Source organism: Bombina bombina, chromosome 9 (assembly GCF_027579735.1).
Source record: "Bombina bombina isolate aBomBom1 chromosome 9, aBomBom1.pri, whole genome shotgun sequence".
Taxonomy (NCBI): Eukaryota; Metazoa; Chordata; class Amphibia; order Anura; family Bombinatoridae; genus Bombina; species Bombina bombina.
The window spans coordinates 9,801,097-9,823,596 of NC_069507.1; the positions used below are offsets into that span (position 1 = coordinate 9,801,097).

The 22,500-nt window shown below is 42.9% G+C and overlaps 2 protein-coding genes across 2 annotated transcripts in view; one reads left to right on the forward strand and one right to left on the reverse strand.

Moving 5' to 3' along the window:
* The window catches only part of SORBS1 (sorbin and SH3 domain containing 1), a gene marked incomplete in the record, with an annotated part of 400,431 nt that overhangs the window by 287,885 nt on the left and 90,046 nt on the right, over nucleotides 1–22,500 (reverse strand).
* LOC128639542 (cyclin-dependent kinase 4 inhibitor C-like) lies at nucleotides 9,828–10,684 on the forward strand. Its single transcript, XM_053691675.1, is given in 2 exon segments — nucleotides 9,828–9,913; nucleotides 10,456–10,684. Coding segments are annotated over 2 exon segments (315 nt in total).

Sequence of the window (22,500 nt, forward strand, 5' to 3'; positions counted from 1 at the left end):
TGTAAGGGGAAGGAGGGGCAGATAGAAGGGGTAACACAGAAGGCAAGGCTGTGTGTAAGGGGAAGGAGGGGCAGATAGAAGGGGTAACACAGAAGGCAAGGCTGTGTGTAAGGGGAAGGAGGGGGCAGATAGAAGGGGTAACACAGAAGCAAGGCTGTGTGTAAGGGGGAAGGAGGGGGCAGATAGAAGGGGTAACACAGAAGCAAGGCTGTGTGTAAGGGGAAGGAGGGGGCAGATAGAAGGGGTAACACAGAAGCAAGGCTGTGTGTAAGGGGGAAGGAGGGGCAGATAGAAGGGGTAACACAGAAGGCAAGGCTGTGTGTAAGGGGAAGGAGGGGGCAGATAGAAGGGGTAACACAGAAGCAAGGCTGTGTGTAAGGGGGAAGGAGGGGCAGATAGAAGGGGTAACACAGAAGGCAAGGCTGTGTGTAAGGGGAAGGAGGGGCAGATAGAAGGGGTAACACAGAAGGCAAGGCTGTGTGTAAGGGGAAGGAGGGGCAGATAGAAGGGGTAACACAGAAGCAAGGCTGTGTGTAAGGGGAAGGAGGGGCAGATAGAAGGGGTAACACAGAAGGCAAGGCTGTGTGTAAGGGGAAGGAGGGGCAGATAGAAGGGGTAACACAGAAGCAAGGCTGTGTGTAAGGGGAAGGAGGGGCAGATAGAAGGGGTAACAGAAGCAAGGCTGTGTGTAAGGGGAAGGAGGGGCAGATAGAAGGGGTAACACAGAAGGCAAGGCTGTGTGTAAGGGGAAGGAAATAAGAGAGAGGAATGAGGAGATGCTTGTGTGTACAGGAAAGAGGGTACTGTGAGTGTGTGGTGGCTGTGAGTGTGTGGTGGCTGTGAGTGTGTGGTGGTGGCGGTGAGTGTGTGGTGGCGGTGAGTGTGTGGTGGCTGTGAGTGTGTGGTGGATGTGAGTGTGTGGTGGCTGTGAGTGTGTGGTGGCTGTGAGTGTGTGGTGGCTGTGAGTGTATTATACTTTTAGAAATATCTGTAGGATGATGTCATGAGTTATGGCACTAGTTATTAAACTGATAGTGTCATAGGTGATGTCACTAGCAATGTCATTGATGATGTGATCCGTGATGTCTTGCAAAGCACCCAGGGATGGGGCAGTTTAGGTTCAGAATTTCCTTCCTTTTTAACGTTTGATTGAGTACTTAGACATTAACATAAGCCAATTTATTTCATTTTTTTAAAATGTTCTTGAAAAAAACATACATATTTTTATATTTAATAAAATACAGTTAGGATAAGAACAAAAAAGGGAATTAAGATCAGCAATTTGTAATTAAAAATCCATAACTATCAAATTAATCTTAAATACTACTACCACGCTTAAAATAATTAACTCAGAAATAATAAAAAAAAATGTTTTTCAATCAATTAGTTAGACAGACACCATGTGTGTTTTTAATAAGGGATTAAACGCTTATCGGATCCTTCCCATCAGAGAAAAGGAATTTTAACCCATAACTTAACTTAAATAATTATGTACATGTGCATGTTGTGCAAAATAACGACAGACAACTTTGTATGGGAAAATTTTGACCGTCACAGGTCAGAAATTTTATTAAACTTAAATATTATTTAAAGAACCAATATAACTAATATGGCGGCATAGAGACCAACTAACCCAGTACAGCAAGGAGATCACCGGCCCAACGGAAACAGCAGCAGAGAGGTCTCTGCTCTACGGAGATGACGCTGAGGGGTTGCAGAGATCACTTGACCATCCCTCAAGAGGGAGGGAGGAGGGTTACCGTCACGTGAGGCCTACCGCTCCTCCCTGGAAGTCTGGTCATCACTCACCCCTAGCGACCTTCTCCTGCGCAACAGGACCAGGATCTCCCGCTGCCAGAGTGCATGAAGATCTTCCACCTAAGATAAGGATTCTCTGCTACCAAGCCGCTCAAACCGCATAACAGAGAGAGGAGATCCATATCTTACAGCAATGGGCTTATAGAGGCCTAGGGTGAGTAGCCATAGCCCTGCCATTGCTTGCCGTCAGCTTACAAAGAGATAGATTAAACTAAGGGGATAGGAGGGACAAAACTGCCTCAGTCAGGATCCGATGGAGAAGAAGAAGTTGCTTGGGGAGACTCAGCTTTTCTACTGGTAAGGAGGGGCCTTCCCTGAACTGCAACAATGTTGCACCCCAATACCAACCCTCTCTCCTACAGCCTTAACCCTTAGACTGCTCCAGGCTCATGCTAAGCCCTACACTGCATTTCTGAATATCATTTTATATATCCATATATCCAGTAGGGATGGGCGAATGTTTTGCAACATTCGAAAAATGAAACAAATATTAACACATTCGTTTGTACAACATTCTAACATTCGTTTCATGTATTCAAATTATGCAATATTCAAAATATCTAATATGTATCAATTTACTAAATTCCATACAACATGAACTATTGAACTTCTGAATAGTATTTGTTAAATCGAATGTTACATTCGAAATTTCGAATGTGGACATTCGATCTAATTATGAACATCCGAATTCGAAAGTAACATTCGAAAACTGTAAATAGCATTCAATTATAGAATTTTTGAGAATATTTGTTCTTGTCAACATTCGATTATGTAAATCGAATTTCTACAATAACATTCGTTCTAACATTTGAATATAAACACATTCACCCATCCCTAATATCCAGTGAATAAGCTGCATATTATAACCACTGTGTATTGGGATATCCCTTAATGTCAGACACACTGCTCACAGGCTAGACTGACAAGTCACACACATAAGCTGACAGTGTAATCAGGGATATCTAACTACTGGGTCACAACAATAACCTGTAAGCCCTATATGATCTTATTACAGTTCTGTGTGCACTGCGCTGCTAGTATACACATAACCACACCAGACAGTGACCACTGAACCAGGTACTAATGTGTCTTATAAAACAACGCAATAAGATAACAGAAGGCTAGATCCTATTTAATTTGTTAACGTAACACCTAATATTAGGAACAACAATATTCATTAAAGTCTAGAGAGAAGTTTGCAGTTACCAGCAGCAGTTATTAAAGGGACATTGTACGCTCGATTTTTCTTTGCATAAATGTTTTGTAGATGATCCATTTATATAGCCCATACAGTTTTTTAAATAGTTTTGCTTATTTTTAAATAACATTGCGCTGATTTTCAGACTCCTAACCAAGTCCCAAAGTTTTTGGAGAATACCGTCAGCTACCTACCCCAGTTTGCTCCTGTTTGTGCAAAGGGTCTTTTCCGATGCAGAGGGGGGAGGGGGGAGGTCTGCTTTTCTTGCTATAGAACCACTTGCAGTGAGTGTTCCAGCCTAACCTTTTCAACAGTGCTAAACTGGGAGCTTCTAAGTACGTTTTTAAATGGGTTTTAAACTGGATTTTTATATCGGTATCTGTGCATATTATTCTTTATAGTAGTGTCTATTACATGCAGTTAAATTAAAATTGGTGTATACTATCCCCCCCTAGGCAGACATAAAACTCATCAAGTTACTCACAGGTTACCCCTAGGCATACATAAAACTTATCAAGTTACTCACAGGTTACCCCTAGGCATAAATAAAACTCATCAAGTTACTCACAGGTTACCCCTAGGCATACATAAAACTCATCAAGTTACTCACAGGTTACCCCTAGGCATACATAAAACTCATCAAGTTACTCACAGGTTACCCCTAGGCATACATAAAACTCATTAAGCTACTCATAGGTTACCTCTAGTCATACGGAGAGTTTGCTCCTAAACAAAGACTGGTACTACAATACAGGCTGCCCCTAGACACAAACATGGTTCCACCTATAGAGGCTCACTGGTTACCCCAAGGCATACAGAGAGTCGATCCCTAGATATAAACATGCTGCCCCTAGACACACAATGTGCCCCTAGACAAGCAGGAACTCTTAATAAAAAACAGAATTTATGTTTACCTGATAAATTACTTTCTCCAACGGTGTGTCCGGTCCACGGCGTCATCCTTACTTGTGGGATATTCTCTTCCCCAACAGGAAATGGCAAAGAGCCCAGCAAAGCTGGTCACATGATCCCTCCTAGGCTCCGCCTTCCCCAGTCATTCGACCGACGTAAAGGAGGAATATTTGCATAGGAGAAACCATATGATACCGTGGTGACTGTAGTTAAAGAAAATAAATTATCAGACCTGATTAAAAAACCAGGGCGGGCCGTGGACCGGACACACCGTTGGAGAAAGTAATTTATCAGGTAAACATAAATTCTGTTTTCTCCAACATAGGTGTGTCCGGTCCACGGCGTCATCCTTACTTGTGGGAACCAATACCAAAGCTTTAGGACACGGATGAAGGGAGGGAGCAAATCAGGTCACCTAGATGGAAGGCACCACGGCTTGCAAAACCTTTCTCCCAAAAATAGCCTCAGAAGAAGCAAAAGTATCAAATTTGTAAAATTTAGTAAAAGTGTGCAGTGAAGACCAAGTCGCTGCCTTACATATCTGATCAACAGAAGCCTCGTTCTTGAAGGCCCATGTGGAAGCCACAGCCCTAGTGGAATGAGCTGTGATTCTTTCAGGAGGCTGCCGTCCGGCAGTCTCGTAAGCCAATCTGATGATGCTTTTAAGCCAAAAAGAGAGAGGTAGAAGTTGCTTTTTGACCTCTCCTTTTACCAGAATAAACAACAAACAAGGAAGATGTTTGTCTAAAATCCTTTGTAGCATCTAAATAGAATTTTAGAGCACGCACTACATCCAAATTGTGCAACAAACGTTCCTTCTTTGAAACTGGATTCGGACACAAAGAAGGCACGACTATCTCCTGGTTAATGTTTTTGTTAGAAACAACTTTCGGAAGAAAACCAGGTTTAGTACGTAAAACCACCTTATCTGCATGGAACACCAGATAAGGAGGAGAACACTGCAGAGCAGATAATTCTGAAACTCTTCTAGCAGAAGAAATTGCAACTTTCCAAGATAATAACTTGATATCAACGGAATGTAAGGGTTCAAACGGAACCCCCTGAAGAACTGAAAGAACTAAATTGAGACTCCAAGGAGGAGTCAAAGGTTTGTAAACAGGCTTGATTCTAACCAGAGCCTGAACAAAGGCTTGAACATCTGGCACAGCTGCCAGCTTTTTGTGAAGTAACACAGACAAGGCAGAAATCTGTCCCTTCAAGGAACTTGCAGATAATCCTTTCTCCAAACCTTCTTGAAGAAAGGATAGAATCTTAGGAATTTTTACCTTGTCCCAAGGGAATCCTTTAGATTCACACCAACAGATATATTTTTTCCATATTTTGTGGTACATTTTTCTAGTTACAGGCTTTCTGGCCTGAACAAGAGTATCAATGACAGAATCTGAGAACCCTCGCTTTGATAAGATCAAGCGTTCAATCTCCAAGCAGTCAGTTGGAGTGAGACCAGATTCGGATGTTCGAACGGACCTTGAACAAGAAGGTCTCGTCTCAAAGGTAGCTTCCATGGTGGAGCCGATGACATATTCACCAGGTCTGCATACCAAGTCCTGCGTGGCCACGCAGGAGCTATCAAGATCACCGATGCCCTCTCCTGATTGATCCTGGCTACCAGCCTGGGGATGAGAGGAAACGGCGGGAATACATAAGCTAGTTTGAAGGTCCAAGGTGCTACTAGTGCATCTACTAGAGTCGCCTTGGGATCCCTGGATCTGGACCCGTAGCAAGGAACCTTGAAGTTCTGACGAGAGGCCATCAGATCCATGTCTGGAATGCCCCACAATTGAGTAATTTGGGCAAAGATTTCCGGATGGAGTTCCCACTCCCCCGGATGAAAAGTCTGACGACTCAGAAAATCCGCTTCCCAATTTTCCACTCCTGGGATGTGGATTGCAGACAAGTGGCAGGAGTGAGTCTCCGCCCATTGAATGATTTTGGTCACTTCTTCCATCGCCAGGGAACTCCTTGTTCCCCCCTGATGGTTGATGTATGCAACAGTCGTCATGTTGTCTGATTGAAACCGTATGAACTTGGCCTTTGCTAGCTGAGGCCAAGCCTTGAGAGCATTGAATATCGCTCTCAGTTCCAGAATATTTATCGGGAGAAGAGATTCTTCCAGAGACCAAAGACCCTGAGCTTTCAGGGGTCCCCAGACCGCGCCCCAGCCCACCAGACTGGCGTCGGTCGTGACAATGACCCACTCTGGTCTGCGGAAGCTCATCCCCTGTGACAGGTTGTCCAGGGACAGCCACCAACGGAGTGAATCTCTGGTCCTCTGATCTACTTGTATCGTCGGAGACAAGTCTGTATAGTCCCCATTCCACTGACTGAGCATGCACAGTTGTAATGGTCTTAGATGAATTCGCGCAAAAGGAACTATGTCCATTGCCGCTACCATCAAACCTATTACTTCCATGCACTGCGCTATGGAAGGAAGAGGAACAGAATGAAGTATTTGACAAGAGTTTAGAAGTTTTGATTTTCTGGCCTCTGTCAGAAAAATCCTCATTTCTAAGGAGTCTATTATTGTTCCCAAGAAGGGAACCCTTGTTGACGGAGATAGAGAACTTTTTTCTACGTTCACTTTCCACCCGTGAGATCTGAGAAAGGCCAGGACAATGTCCGTGTGAGCCTTTGCTTGAGGAAGGGACGACGCTTGAATCAGAATGTCGTCTAAGTAAGGTACTACTGCAATGCCCCTTGGTCTTAGCACCGCTAGAAGGGACCCTAGTACCTTAGTGAAAATCCTTGGAGCAGTGGCTAATCCGAACGGAAGTGCCACAAACTGGTAATGCTTGTCCAGGAATGCGAACCTTAGGAACCGATGATGTTCCTTGTGGATAGGAATATGTAGATACGCATCCTTTAAATCCACCGTGGTCATGAATTGACCTTCCTGGATGGAAGGAAGAATTGTTCGAATGGTTTCCATTTTGAACGATGGAACCTTGAGAAACTTGTTTAGGATCTTGAGATCTAAGATTGGTCTGAATGTTCCCTCTTTTTTGGGAACTACGAACAGATTGGAGTAGAACCCCATCCCTTGTTCTCCTAATGGAACAGGATGAATCACTCCCATTTTTAACAGGTCTTCTACACAATGTAAGAATGCCTGTCTTTTTATGTGGTCTGAAGACAATTGAGACCTGTGGAACCTCCCCCTTGGGGGAAGCCCCTTGAATTCCAGAAGATAACCTTGGGAGACTATTTCTAGTGCCCAAGGATCCAGAACATCTCTTGCCCAAGCCTGAGCGAAGAGAGAGAGTCTGCCCCCCACCAGATCCGGTCCCGGATCGGGGGCCAACATCTCATGCTGTCTTGGTAGCAGTGGCAGGTTTCTTGGCCTGCTTTCCTTTGTTCCAGCCTTGCATTGGTCTCCAGGCTGGCTTGGCTTGAGAAGTATTACCCTCTTGCTTAGAGGACGTAGCACTTGGGGCTGGTCCGTTTCTGCGAAAGGGACGAAAATTAGGTTTATTTTTGGCCTTGAAAGACCTATCCTGAGGAAGGGCGTGGCCCTTGCCCCCAGTGATATCAGAGATAATCTCTTTCAAGTCAGGGCCAAACAGCGTTTTCCCCTTGAAAGGAATGTTAAGCAATTTGTTCTTGGAAGACGCATCCGCTGACCAAGATTTTAACCAAAGCGCTCTGCGCGCCACAATAGCAAAACCAGAATTTTTCGCCGCTAACCTAGCCAATTGCAAAGTGGCGTCTAGGGTGAAAGAATTAGCCAATTTGAGAGCATGAATTCTGTCCATAATCTCCTCATAAGAAGAAGAATTATTATTGAGCGCCTTTTCTAGCTCATCGAACCAGAAACACGCTGCTGTAGTGACAGGAACAATGCATGAAATTGGTTGTAGAAGGTAACCTTGCTGAACAAACATCTTTTTAAGCAAACCTTCTAATTTTTTATCCATAGGATCTTTGAAAGCACAACTATCTTCTATGGGTATAGTGGTGCGTTTGTTTAGAGTAGAAACCGCCCCCTCGACCTTGGGGACTGTCTGCCATAAGTCCTTTCTGGGGTCGACCATAGGAAACAATTTTTTAAATATGGGGGGAGGGACGAAAGGTATACCGGGCCTTTCCCATTCTTTATTTACAATGTCCGCCACCCGCTTGGGTATAGGAAAAGCTTCGGGGGGCCCCGGGACCTCTAGGAACTTGTCCATTTTACATAGTTTCTCTGGAATGACCAAATTCTCACAATCATCCAGAGTGGATAACACCTCCTTAAGCAGAGCGCGGAGATGTTCCAATTTAAATTTAAATGTAATCACATCAGGTTCAGCTTGTTGAGAAATTTTCCCTGAATCTGAAATTTCTCCCTCAGACAAAACCTCCCTGGCCCCCTCAGACTGGTGTAGGGGCCCTTCAGAACCAATATCATCAGCGTCCTCATGCTCTTCAGTATTTTCTAAAACAGAGCAGTCGCGCTTACGCTGATAAGTGGGCATTTTGGCTAAAATGTTTTTGATAGAATTATCCATTACAGACGTTAATTGTTGCATAGTAAGGAGTATTGGCGCGCTAGATGTACTAGGGGCCTCCTGAGTGGGCAAGACTGGCGTAGACGAAGGAGGGGATGATGCAGTACCATGCTTACTCCCCTCACTTGAGGAATCATCTTGGGCATCATTTTCTCTAAATTTTGTGTCACATAAATCACATCTATTTAAATGAGAAGGAACCTTGGCTTCCCCACATTCAGAACACAGTCTATCTGGTAGTTCAGACATGTTAAACAGGCAAAAACTTGATAACAAAGTACAAAAAACGTTTTAAAATAAACCGTTACTGTCACTTTAAATTTTAAACTGAACACACTTTATTACTGCAATTGCGAAAAAGTATGAAGGAATTGTTCAAAATTCACCAAAATTTCACCACAGTGTCTTAAAGCCTTAAAAGTATTGCACACCAAATTTGGAAGCTTTAACCCTTAAAATAACGGAACCGGAGCCGTTTTTATATTTAACCCCTTTACAGTCCCTGGTATCTGCTTTGCTGAGACCCAACCAAGCCCAAAGGGGAATACGATACCAAATGACGCCTTCAGAAAGTCTTTTCTATGTATCAGAGCTCCTCACACATGCATCTGCATGTCATGCTTCTCAAAAACAAGTGCGCAATAGAGGCGCGAAAATGAGGCTCTGCCTATGATTAGGGAAAGCCCCTAGAGAATAAGGTGTCCACTACAGTGCCTGCCGGTTATTTTACATAATTCCCAAGATTAAATTAATTCCTCAAGGCTATGGAGTATAAAATATATTTATATATAAATCGATTTAGCCCAGAAAATGTCTACAGTCTTAAAAAGCCCTTGTGAAGCCCTTTTTTTCTTTCTGTAATAAAAATGGCTTACCGGATCCCATAGGGAAAATGACAGCTTCCAGCATTACATCGTCTTGTTAGAATGTGTCATACCTCAAGCAGCAAAAGTCTGCTCACTGTTCCCCCAACTGAAGTTAATTCCTCTCAACAGTCCTGTGTGGAAACAGCCATCGATTTTAGTAACGGTTGCTAAAATCATTTTCCTCTTACAAACAGAAATCTTCATCTCTTTTCTGTTTCAGAGTAAATAGTACATACCAGCACTATTTTAAAATAACAAACTCTTGATTGAATAATAAAAACTACAGTTAAACACTAAAAAACTCTAAGCCATCTCCGTGGAGATGTTGCCTGTACAACGGCAAAGAGAATGACTGGGGAAGGCGGAGCCTAGGAGGGATCATGTGACCAGCTTTGCTGGGCTCTTTGCCATTTCCTGTTGGGGAAGAGAATATCCCACAAGTAAGGATGACGCCGTGGACCGGACACACCTATGTTGGAGAAAACTACAAGATTTCCACTGATTGTTTTTATCTGTCCAGAGGTTATGAGGCTGGGTAATCCTGCAATTGCCAGGCTGTTGCTAAGCAGAGGCGCCAACCCCAACCTGAAGGACAGGACTGGCTTCTCCGTGTTCCATGATGTGCTGCCCCAATGGGGCATAGAATATGACATAGCCTCTGTTAATATTCATGTTGATATAGTTAAGAAATTATATAGTTCTCTATGCCATTTTCTCAAAGCTACTCTGTTTTATTCTGTGCTGCCATCTAGTGACCTTTTTTGGTAACGCTCCTGTTTTCTGTGGTACCTTCCCTCAGACCTATTATGCATTTCCCTTTTGTGTATTGCTCCGCCCTTGTAGTTTGATGATGCTTTTCCTGTGTCATGGCTGCAGCTAACAGGCCTCATGTAACAAGCACACATGTTAATCTACATTGCACGCTACGAACAGTATCAACTTTTGACTGCCTAAATACTGTAACCATTCATCTGCTGTATCTTATTATCTGCTGTAACCCAATATTCAAAATAAAGCAACTTTGTGGATGGATAAGGTATTGGCGAGTTCAGCTATCTGACAAGAATTGTCTGCAGTAATTGTATCTTCTTATACAGGCCAGGCATAGAGGTCTCAGCAAGGGATAGATCACTATCACAACTATCAGAGTCAGAATACATGATGTGGCCAGAGCTGGCTTCCATGACACACTGAAAACCCTACTGGAGTTCAGTGCAGATGTTAATATACCGGACAAAGAAGGCAACCTGCTCCTGCACCTAGCCTCCAAGCAAGGGCATCTCTAGGTGGTAAAGCTCTTGGTCCTACACAAGGACAATCAGCTGGGCTACCAGAACTGCAATGGGGACACCTGGTGTGACACAGCCACATTATACAGCTGAGAGGAGGTGGCACAGTGGCTACACAGCTAGGAATGAGGAATTATGTTGTTCTTTATTGTGCCCTGGCCAGGACCTCCAGGGTTCCATAGATTAGTTGCCACCATAGAGTGTACTGTGATGTTTGTGTTTGTCAGTTCCTGCCACATTGTTGCATTTTGTGGAGTTGAAGGGCCTTACAACATTGTATGAAGATCTGATGGGAATAATAACAGCTAATGGTCAGATGAATCTTGTTCTCCTGCACATACTGCCTGGGGACAATAGATTTATCTCCAGAGAACCTTCTGCAAACTGAACTGATTTAAAAATTCAATTCACACTGTACTTTATTGAAAACACATTATTAACACATTATTTGATGTTTTACTTTGTGAATTTAATTTTTGAAAATATACAGTAATTTCAAATCTGATAGCATCAACTTTTTATAACACTTATTAAGCATTTGGGCACTGAAAACACCAGTTAGTTAAGTTTAGCAAGCGGAATCCCCCCCCCCCCCCATACATCCATTATGCATGTCTTCAGCTGCGCAACTGTACAGGACCTTCGTTGCCTTATTTTTGCAATTCATAATGCACCACACATTCTCAATTGGAGACTGGTCAGGACTGCAGGCAGGCCATGCTAGCACCCACACTTTCTGCAACCATGTGCTTTTAATTCGGGCAGAATGTGGTTTGGCGTTGTCCTGCTGGAAAATGCAGGGACGTCCCTGGAAAAGACGACGTCTGGATGGCAGCATATGTTTCTCCAAAATGTATACATATATTTCTGCATTAATGGTGCCCTCACAGATGTGCAAGTTACCCATGCCATGGGCACTGACACACCCCGATCCCATGACAGACGCTAGCTTTTGGACCTGACGCTGATAACAGCTTTGATGGTACATTTCTTCTTTGGCCCGGAGAACATGACTGCTGTTTTTTCCAAAAACTATTTAAAATGCTGACTCGTCGGACTACAAAACACGATTCCACTGTGCTACTGTCCATATCAGATGAGACCGAGCCCAGAGAAGTTGGCGGGGCTTCTGGACAGTGTTGATGTATGGCTTCTGCTTTGCATAGTAAAGCCTTAACTTGCATCTGTAGACGTAGCGGTGAATGGTTTACCAAAGTATTCCATGTCAGGATATCCATTATAGACTCATGATGTTTTTTTTTTAACAGTGACATTTGAGGGATCGGAGATCACGCCCATTCAGAAGTGGTTTTCGGCTAATACAACATGATTTGACTGGATTTCTTGAATATTTTAATTATATTGTGCACTGTAGAGGGTGAAACGCCCAAAATCCTACAAATTTGTCTTTGGGGAATGTTGTTCTCAAAGTGTTGGATTATTCACCGACGCATCTGTTGGCAGATTGGCGAGCATCGACCCATCCTTATACTATGAATACACGATTGCCTCACCTGGTTTCACATCACCTTCTTATTTCAAATTGTCACATCACTATTAGTCCTAAATGTCCCCGTCCCAAATTTTTAGAACATGTTGCAGTCATCAGATTTGAAATAATTGTGTATTTTCAAAAATACATTAAATTCACAAAGTAAAACATCAAATAATGTGTTTTCAATATAGTACATGGTTAATTTAATTTTTATACGACTCTTTATCTTTGTTTTTTTGCATTTTCCATAGTATCCCAACTTATTCAGAATTGAGGTTGTATTTGATTAACCCTACAGGCGGTTAGGTTTGTTTAACCCTTTCAAGTGCTTTGAATTGTGAGACTCCCTTTCATCTATCAGGTAGCTAAGAAAAAGAACGGTCAGAATAAGCCAACACCGGCCCTGCACTGATTTCTCAGATTGCCGGCTGCGAGTCTGTTGTTACAGTGCAGACAGCAGGTAAAAGTCACTGCCATACATAGGTTGGGCAGAGATACACTGGCAGGTCCACTTTGCACAGCATAACCCCCAGGCACACAGCAGTTCCCTTCAGCTGCCGAGCACACAGTACAGCAGAATGGTCTCCCCTAATGGGCAGCTGGCGTAGATAAAAGCACCAGAGAAAGCATCACACTACAATGGCAGAGCATGGGTCCCAGGCAGAGAGTTCTGGAAGCGTTACACTGTGCAGACAGCGCACGATAATAACAATGAGTTACATGCAGCTCCGGCACTAATTCCTCACATAGCAGTCACACTCCTTCCGGCAGACGCAGCATGCGCCACTACTGACAGTTACAAGGAAAGAATCAGAGCTCACAAAACAAACATGCACGTGCAAAAAAGGAAATTTATTCTTACCTGATAAATTTGTTTCTTTTACGATACGATGAGTCCACGGATTTCATCCTTACTTGTGGGATACAATATCAAAGCTATAGTACATGGATGAAACGGGATGGACAAGATAGGGAACCTAAACGGAAGGCACCACTGCTTTCCTCCCAAAAACAGCCTCAGACGAAGGCCAACATATCGAATTTGTAAAATTTGGAAAAAAGTGTGAAGAGAAGACCAAGTTGCAGATTTGTAAATCAGTGCAACCGAAGCATCATTTTTGAATACCCATGAGGAAGCCACAGCTCTAGTGGAATGAGTCGTAATACGAGCAGGAGGCTGCTCTCCAGCAGTCTCATATGCAAACCGGATGATACTCTTCAGCCAAAATGAAAGAGAGGTAGCTGCAGCATTCTGACCCCTACGCTTCCCAGAAAAAAACAATAAACAGGGAAGAAGATTGACGAAAATCCTTAGTGGCCTGCAAGTAAAACTTTAAAGCACGGACCACATCCAAGTTATGTAACAGCTGCTCCTTCTTAGAAGGAGGATTAGGACACAAAGAAGGAACAACAATTTCCTGATTAATATTTTTAGAAACAACCTTAGGAAGAAAACCAGGTTTGGTAGGTAACACCACCTTATCAGAATGGAAAATAAGATAAGGAGAAACGCATTGTAATGCCGAAGCTCAGAAACTCTGCGAACAGAAGAAAGAGCAACCAAAAATAAAAACTTTCCAAGATAATAACTTAATATCTATGGAATGCATAGTTTCAAACGGAACCCCTTGAAGAACATTAGAACTAAATTCAAAACTCCAAGGAGGAGCAATTGGACTAAACACAGGCCTGATTCTAGTCAGAGCCTGACAAAAAGATTGGACATCTGGAACATCTGCCAGACGCTTGAGTAGCAAAATAGACAAAGCAGAAATCTGTCCCTCTAAGGAACTAGCTGACAACCCTTTCTCCAATCCTCCTTTGAGAAAAGACAAAATTCTGGGAATCCTAACCCTACTCCATGAGTAGCCCTTGGATTCGCACCAATAAAGATATTTACGCCATATCTTATGGTAATTTTTTTCTAGTAACAGGCTTACGTGCCTGAATCAAAGTATCTATGACTGAATCTGAAAACCCTCGCTTAGATAAAATCAAGCGTTCAATCTCCAAGCAGTTAGCTGCAGAGAAACTAGATTCGGATGATGGAAGGGTCCCTGAATGAGAAGGTCTTTCCTTAATGGAAGCTTCCACGGTGGCTGAAACGACATGTCCACCAGATCGGCATACCAAGTCCTGCGAGGTCACGCAGGAGCGATGAGAATCACCGAAGCCCTCTGCTGTTTGACTCGAGCAATGACCCGGGGAAGGAGAGCAAATGGAAGGAACACATAAGCTAGGCTGAACGATCAAGACACTGCCAAGGCATCTATCAGTTCGGCCTGGGGATCCCTGAACCTGGACCCGTATCTCGGAAACTTGGCATTCTGACGAGATGCCATAAGATCCAACTCCGGCCTGCGCCATCTGAGAATCAGGTTGGCAAATACCTCCGGATGGAGTTCCCATTCCCCGGATGAAAAGTCTGTCTGCTCAGAAATCCGCATCCCAGTTGTCCACACCTGGGATGTGGATCGCCGACAGATAACAATAATGAGCCTCCGCCCACTGAATTATCTCTGCTACTTCTGTCATCGCTAAGGAACTCCTTGTTCCTCCCTGATGATTGATGTAAGCTACAGTCGTAATGTTGCCCTACTGGAATCTGATGAATTTGGCCGAAGCCAACTGAGGCCAAGCCTGAAGCGCAATGAATATCGCTCTCAACTCTAGGATATTGAGGGGAAGTATAGACTCCGTTAAAGACCATACACCCTGGGCCCTCAGGGAGTCCCAGACTGCTCCCCTCCTAACAGGCTGGCATCTGTTGTCACTAACACCCATGAGGGTCTGCGGAAGTATTTCCCCTGGGATAGATGATCCAGTGACAACCACCATAGAAAAGAGTCCCCCTGTCTCCTGATCTAGATCTATTTGAGGAGACAGATTTGTAGAAAACTCCATTCCACTGTCTTAGCACGTACAGTTGCAGAGGACTGAGATGAAAACAAGCAACCAGAATGATCCACAGAGCCACTGACGGCCAAATATTGGACTGAAGTGCTCGGCATGAGTACAGAATCTTTAATCTTCTGATCTCCGTCAAAAAGAGTTTCATGGATAGATAGCCGATTGGAGTTCCCAAATAATGGAACACTGGTCTATGGAACTAGCGAACTCTACTCCAGATTTACCTTCCACTCATGAGTCCTCAGGAAGGACAGAACAATGTCGGTATGAGACTTTGCCAGTTGATAAGACGACGCCTGGATCAGAATATCGTCTAGATAAGACGCCCCTGCAACGTCCCACGGTCCTAAAACCGCCAGCAGAAAAACCCCAGAACCATCGTGAAAGTCTGGGTGCTGTGGCCAGACCAAAAGGCAGAGCCACGAACGGAAGGTGTTTGTGCAGAAAGGCAAACCTCAGGAACTTGTAATGATCTCTGTGGATAAGAACATGAAGATATGTAGCCTATAATTCCACCAATATTAGAACTGGAGCAATCACTCTCAGGTCCGAGAGGTGGCCTACGCAGCGTAAAGACGGCTCTCCTTATCTGATCCTCAGACAAACTAGAAAGCAGAAACTGTCTCTTAGAGAAACTCGAGTGAGAACGGAAAGCCTGCCCTCCGGACCGAAGCATGTTCCTGATGCAACAGCAGGCTTTGCGTTCACCAAGATCTAAGCCATAGAACACATAGCCATAAAACTAAGGCTCTATCAAAATATACCAAGAGCTGGAATAGGGCCATCAAACGCACCCAGCGTGATAAATGGTGATAACTGGAAGGGAGAAGTGAAATAAATGAATAAACCAATAGGCCGCCACACCAGTGACGGCGGCAAAGGACACAGATGGTCGCCATTGGAAACCCTGTAGAGTGTCCCATAACTAAATGGAACCCATTAGAACCGTCCTCTAGGGGTAGCTAAATTCACGTAGTGATTTTCGAAACCACTCCTTCTCCCCTAAGTAACGTTGTCCAGCCTCGTAGCTGATACGGCTATGGGAAACTGTAAATATAGAACGCCCAAGGCACCAATTCCATCTCAAACGGAAATTCTCAGCAACATGGAGAAAGCGTCAGAATAATAATTGTAAACCCTATGTAAAAACATAGAATGTCACATAACCACGAGTGGAGTGTGAAATGACAGGCAGGGCACTGCTTAAATGGTCATCCAGCACCTGGATACAAACCAACAACCTTTGTGCTGCGAAGCCACAAAGCTAACCGCTAGGCTACATTAGCTCCTTGATCTGGGGAAATAAGTGGCCAGTTGTTAACAGACTCCCAAACAGCAATCACCGAAAAGGGAATAGCTGTTCTTTCAATTCTGAAAATTAACTCTAGGCTTGAGTGTGTTTGTCTCATCCTCAATCCTACGGGATGAACTAACAAAGCTGAAAGTCATTAAATACAATGCCCACAGAACAAGACGTAACTGTCTCTTAAAGTCTTAAAGAAACTCATGCTCGTGAGAGTTTGTACCATCCTACGTCACAAAGGATGAATGAACAAACAAAAACAGCCGCAATTCCTGTAATAAAAGTCATACAGAAAAAATGTTACTGTCTCTTTAATTTTTAAAAGAATGGTTTATTTCTGTCGTGCAGAAACCAGCCAAAAACAACATAAACACCGCTGCAAAAAGACATCGCTATGAAAAGCAAAAGCAAGGTCTTAGCTAGGAACCACAGAGCACTCTTTATTGCATGTAAATAGGACCAAGGCAATAATTTAGTTGTGAACGGTATACACAGAGGTGTGAGACTGCGCCAAAATAAAACTACTACACAAACTCCAAAACAAAATAGAAGTCTCTCAGATTCTATAGAAACTAGCAAATATTAAAATGTATGATAATGGAGCGCTCAAGGAGAGCTAAAGTACAGCCGTATTGGACAGATAATACCAGATATAAGTAGCTTGCTATAGTCTACTTATATCTGGTATTATCTGTCCAATACGGCTGTACTTTAGCTCTCCTTGAGCGCTCCATTATCATACATTTTAATATTTAATAATTTAGTTGTGCCAATCAGCATTAGGCTGCTGAGGTGCCTTCCGGGATCAAAAACTAACTCTCAGAGTAGGGCAGGGCAGGGCATGGCGATCCGGAACTGCACCGCAAACAGGAAGACAGACTCCGGTCCTAATTACGCCAAATATATTGACAACGCGTAATAGGACCAGTGACTGCACACTTCCTCTTGCGCAGTTGAAATTAAAATACTCCGGAAGAGAAGGGGAAAAAAGGTGCGCAATGCAAACGCTGCCTCCCCAAGGACCGCCCGTCGTGGGCGTTTACAAAAAGGGAAGCTCCCGGTCGGCATGATGTTTATGGCCGCCGGGAGAAATTTGCGAATGTGAAATTGCTCTAATGAGCAATGAAATTAATATTTTCTCCCTCCGGATGAAAAACAAAGAATAAATAAATAAAGCAGTCATCTCTCGGTCGGTATGATTTTTATGTAACCACCGGGAGATGTGACACTGCAATTCTTTAAAATGTCCCTCCTGATTGAAAAAGGAGAATATCAATAAGAAACACAGCAAAATTAAAGCCCAATTACGCTCGCAGAGAGCGATTTCAGAACAGTCATCTCCCGGGCAGTATGTCTGACTATGCAACCTCCGGGAGATGCGTGACAATTGATTGTGCTTGTAGCTGCCAACTATAATCTCCTAAATATAAAGGAGAAATCATACCTGAATAAAATATAAAGTGCCCATACCACCAAGGCTTCCTTATATTTCCCATACACAGTGTCAGTGGCAGATACTTCTGAGTTTTTCTTGTTCTTCTTTTAACCCCAGAATAAAAATCGGCCCTTACCTCACATTCTGCCCAACAGCAAAGGCAGCTCCCAGGTGTGTGAAGTCCCATTCCTTCACATAGACCTGTGAATGAAAAGAAAACACTGAGAAATATCCCTCAGATTTTTCTAGGTTAGGGCAGCAACAGTATATGGGAGGCGCAGTGAGAATTATGTCCCACAAGTTCCTATTGCCTTAAAGCCACCAAATGCTTCTCTTTGCACTGAAGAGACTGATCTGGTCTAGGCTACACCCTATAGCAAAATAGCACACTTTGGTACCATTTTAAATAATAAACTCTTGATTGAAGAATCTAAACTAACGCCTCACTTTACCTCTTCCTATCACTAACACAGGCAAAGAGAATGACTGGGGTGGGAGGGAAGGGAGGAGCTATATATACAGCTCTGCTGTGGTGCTCTTTGCCTCCTCCTGCTAACCAGGAGGCGATATCCCACAAGTAAGGGTGAAATCCGTGGACTCATCGTATCTTGTAAAAGAAATGTGCTTATGGCGCCATCTTGGATTTTAGTGTAAAATAACTAAACATTTTTCAAAAACTATGAATTAGAGACATTTTCACCCAGTGTAAACGCACATCCTCAGCACACGGTCTATTCAAATACCAACTTTCAGACAAATCCATGCAGCCGATGCTTAAAGGGACACTGAACCCAAATTTTTTCTTTCGTGATTCAGATAGAGCAGCAATTTTAAGCAACTTTCTAATTTACTCCTATTATCAAATTTTCTTCATTCTCTTGGTATCTTTATTTGAAATGCAAGAATGTAAGTTTAGATGCCGGCCCATTTTTTGTGAACAACCTGGGTTGTCCTTGTTGATTGGTGGATAAATTCATCCACCAATAAAAAAGTGCTGTCCAGAGTACTGAAAAAAAAGAAAGAAAAAAAAAGCTTAGATGCCTTCTTTTTCAAATAAAGATAGCAAGAGAAAGAAGAACAATTGAAAATAGGGGTAAATTAGAAAAATGCTTAAAATTGCTGCTCTGTCTGAATCATGAAAGAAAAAAAATTGGGTTCAGTGTCCCTTTAAATTTACTTTTGCAATTCTCCAATGTTACGTCTATGGCATTTTCAACCCATACACCTGTTTTTTTTTTTTTTCAATCTCAAAAACTACTAAACCAAATCACTTCATCTAACTGCAAAATTACAGCAAAATATTTCATTTCCCCCCAAAGATATAAGCATTTAAAAATCATTTTTGTTTTTTTTTATAATGAAACAGCTTCTGAACTTTACCTATGGGAACATACAGTATATGTGTAATATATATATACTGTATATACTAGTGTTAAAGCCTGTGTACACAAAATGTTTAATGAAATAAATATACCTATCCTTCTATCCATCTATCACTCTGTCCCTATATCCCCCTGTCCCTGTCCCTATCCCTCTGTCCCTGTCCCTATCCCTCTGTCCCTGTCCCTATCCCTCTGTCCCTATCCCTGTCCCTATATCCCCCTGTCCCTGTCCCTATCCCTCTGTCCCTATATCCCCCCTGTCCCTATATCCCCCTGTCCCTATATCCCCCTGTCCCTATATCCCCCTGTCCCTATCCCTGTCCCTATATCCCCCTGTCCCTATATCCCCCTGTCCCTATCCCTGTCCCTATATCCCCCTGTCCCTATCCCTCAGTCCCTATATCCCCCTGTCCCTGTCCCTATCCCTCTGTCCCTATATCCCCCTGTCCCTGTCCCTCTGTCCCTGTCCCTATCCCTCTGTCCCTATATCCCCCTGTCCCTATACCACCTGTCCCTATACCCCCCTGTCCCTGTCCCTCTGTCCCTATATACCCCTGTCCCTATCCCTCTGTCCCTGTCCCTATCCCTCTGTCCCTATATCCCCCTGTCCCTATCCCTCTGTCCCTGTCCATATCCCTCTGTCCCTATATCCCCCCTGTCCCTATATCCCCCTGTCCCTATATCCCCCTGTCCCTATAGTCCCCTGTCCCTATCCCTCTGTCCCTATATCCCCCTGTCCCTCTCCCTCTGTCCCTATCTCCCCCTGTCCCTCTCCCTATCTCTCTGCCCCTGTCTCTATGTCCCTGACCCCCCCTCAAACAGCTCTCTAACCCTCCCGCCTCTAACTATTGCTGCCATCTTAGGTACTGGCAGCTGCCTGCCAGTACCTATAAACCCCCTTTTTTAATTCCTATTCTTTTTTCATTTCATTTTCTGCAGTGTAGTGGTCGCACCCCCTCCCGCGATCACCATTTAGTCCCCCCCCCCGCACCCCAACCTCTTTTCTGTAGTGTAGCTGCCCCATCCCTCCTTGTTCCTATAATTTCTAGGGTAGGGCCCTCCCACTCCCTCCCCTCCGCCCTCCGCTGCTGAGCCGCCCACCCGCCTCCCGCCCACGCATTCCGCCGGCACCAGCAGAACATAGTTACAGCAACTGGGTAGGACAAGTAATAGCATCAGATTGTTCTAGGAGGAAACGGGGGGTCGCTTTCTTATTTAACAAAGATTTGGAATATAATATCCGAGAAAGTCAAATAGATTTTAATGATAGATGGATAATTTTAACAGTGGACATTAAAAAAATAAAATATGTAGTGTGTAATGTATATGGGCCTAATGTCAAAGACCAACTATTTTGGAGTGACATGACAGCAAGATTAATGCTGAAAGAGGATCCAAATATAATTCTTGCTGGAGATTTCAACTTAACCCCTATACCATCATTAGATAGGTTGTCTCACAGACAGAATAGAAGACCTATGCAAAAATCTCAAATATTTTTCCAAATATGTGAAGAACTAAGTTTACACGATATTTGGCGGGTGCAGCACCCCGGGGGAAAAAGTTTCACTTGTGAATCTCTCAAGTACATAGATCTCTCTCGCGTATTGATTTTTTCCTAGTCTCAAATGCTTTATTGCAGGAGGAGATATGTGCAGATATCGGTGAAATTATAATATCAGATCATGCTACAATATTTCTGGAGGTAGGGGCACGTGATCAATATATACGGGGGGGAAACAATTTTTTTTTTCCAAAGCATATGATTAATGATGGATCCTTCCAAATATGGATAAAAAATAAATGGCGCGAATATTGTGTTAACAACCAAGAGTATGCTAATAACTACGAAATATTTTGGGAAGCAGCCAAAGCATATCTAAAGGGAGAGATTAAAGTATATATGATTACTTTAAAAAAAAAGATTATAGCTCGCGAGATTCAGTTAACAAAAACTGTTGCTAGGGCGCTTCACAACTATACAAACAACACTCTAAGGAAATACTGGCTAGAATATAGAAAGGCCAAACAAGAAAGAGACTCGTTTCTCTTAGCTAAAATGATAAAGCAAGAAGCCAGAGTAAACTCTGCTTACGGTGGTAGATATGGTAAATCAGTGAAGTATCTGTCAAAGTTAGAGAAAGTCAGGAACCGGAAGAATATAATTGAGAATGTGATAGTAGAGGGTCAAAATTACACACAAACCGAAGATATTAGTAAAGCTTTTTATGGATATTATAAAAATATATATGCCTCGAAAGCTATAGATAAAGAAGCCAGCAAGACATTTTGGACCTCTATTACTTGTCCACAGATTACTGCAGATCAAGTGAAGGGATTGAATTTGCCTATTTCCCCAGACGAGGTCATAAAAGCGATAGAGGCATCGAAATTGGGCAAGGCACCTGGACCAGATCAAATACCGGCCGAGTTTTACAGGCTTCTAAAATCAGAAATTGTTCTTATTCTAACTTGTTTATTCAATGAATATTTTATGGAGGGAAAATTAATGTCAAGGTTTTTCTCCGCGTCAGTCATAACACTTATACCAAAAAAAGATAAAAATTTAACAGATCTAGGGTCATATAGACCTATCTCCTTGTTGAATATAGATTACAAACTGTTAACATCTATAATAGCGAATCGTCTTAAGGAAGTACTCCAAGAAATTATCCACCAAGATCAAGCGGGTTTCATGTGTAATAGATCACTTACTAAAAACATCAGAAAAGCATATACGCTAATAGAATATTTTTGGAACAAAATTAATAAGGAGAAAATAACATACCAAGATGATATTGCTATGGTTATGATTGACGCGGAGAAGGCATTTGACTCCATAATATGGGATCATTTATATGTGGCCCTGACAAAATTTGGTTTTACAGGAAAGCTGATAGAATTTATCAAAACTATATACAATTATCCAATTTCCTCAATAGCGATTAACAATACCCAAACTCCTTTTTTCAAAATGGAGAAAGGCACACGTCAGGGTTGCCCACTGTCCCCCCTTTTATTTAATTTGGCCATTGAACCCCTGGCAATCTATCTACGCCAAGAACTCGAGGGGATAAATATAGGCGAACAGAAATTAGTCTTGTCACTCTATGCAGATGACCTATTACTATATTTTAAACATACATATAAAAATATTCCCATAGCGTTTGGTGCTTTAGAACTATTTAGCAAAATCTCAGGCTATAAGGTAAACACAATTAAATCCGAGATATTATGGATATATAAAAAGAAGGATAGCAGGATCCAATATGATCTAAAAGAGGTCGAGACTCTTAGATACCTTGGGATTATACTACATAGAGATCCAAACAGTTGGTACAAACTTAATTTTACTCCTTTTTTACTAATATTAAAGCTAAACTA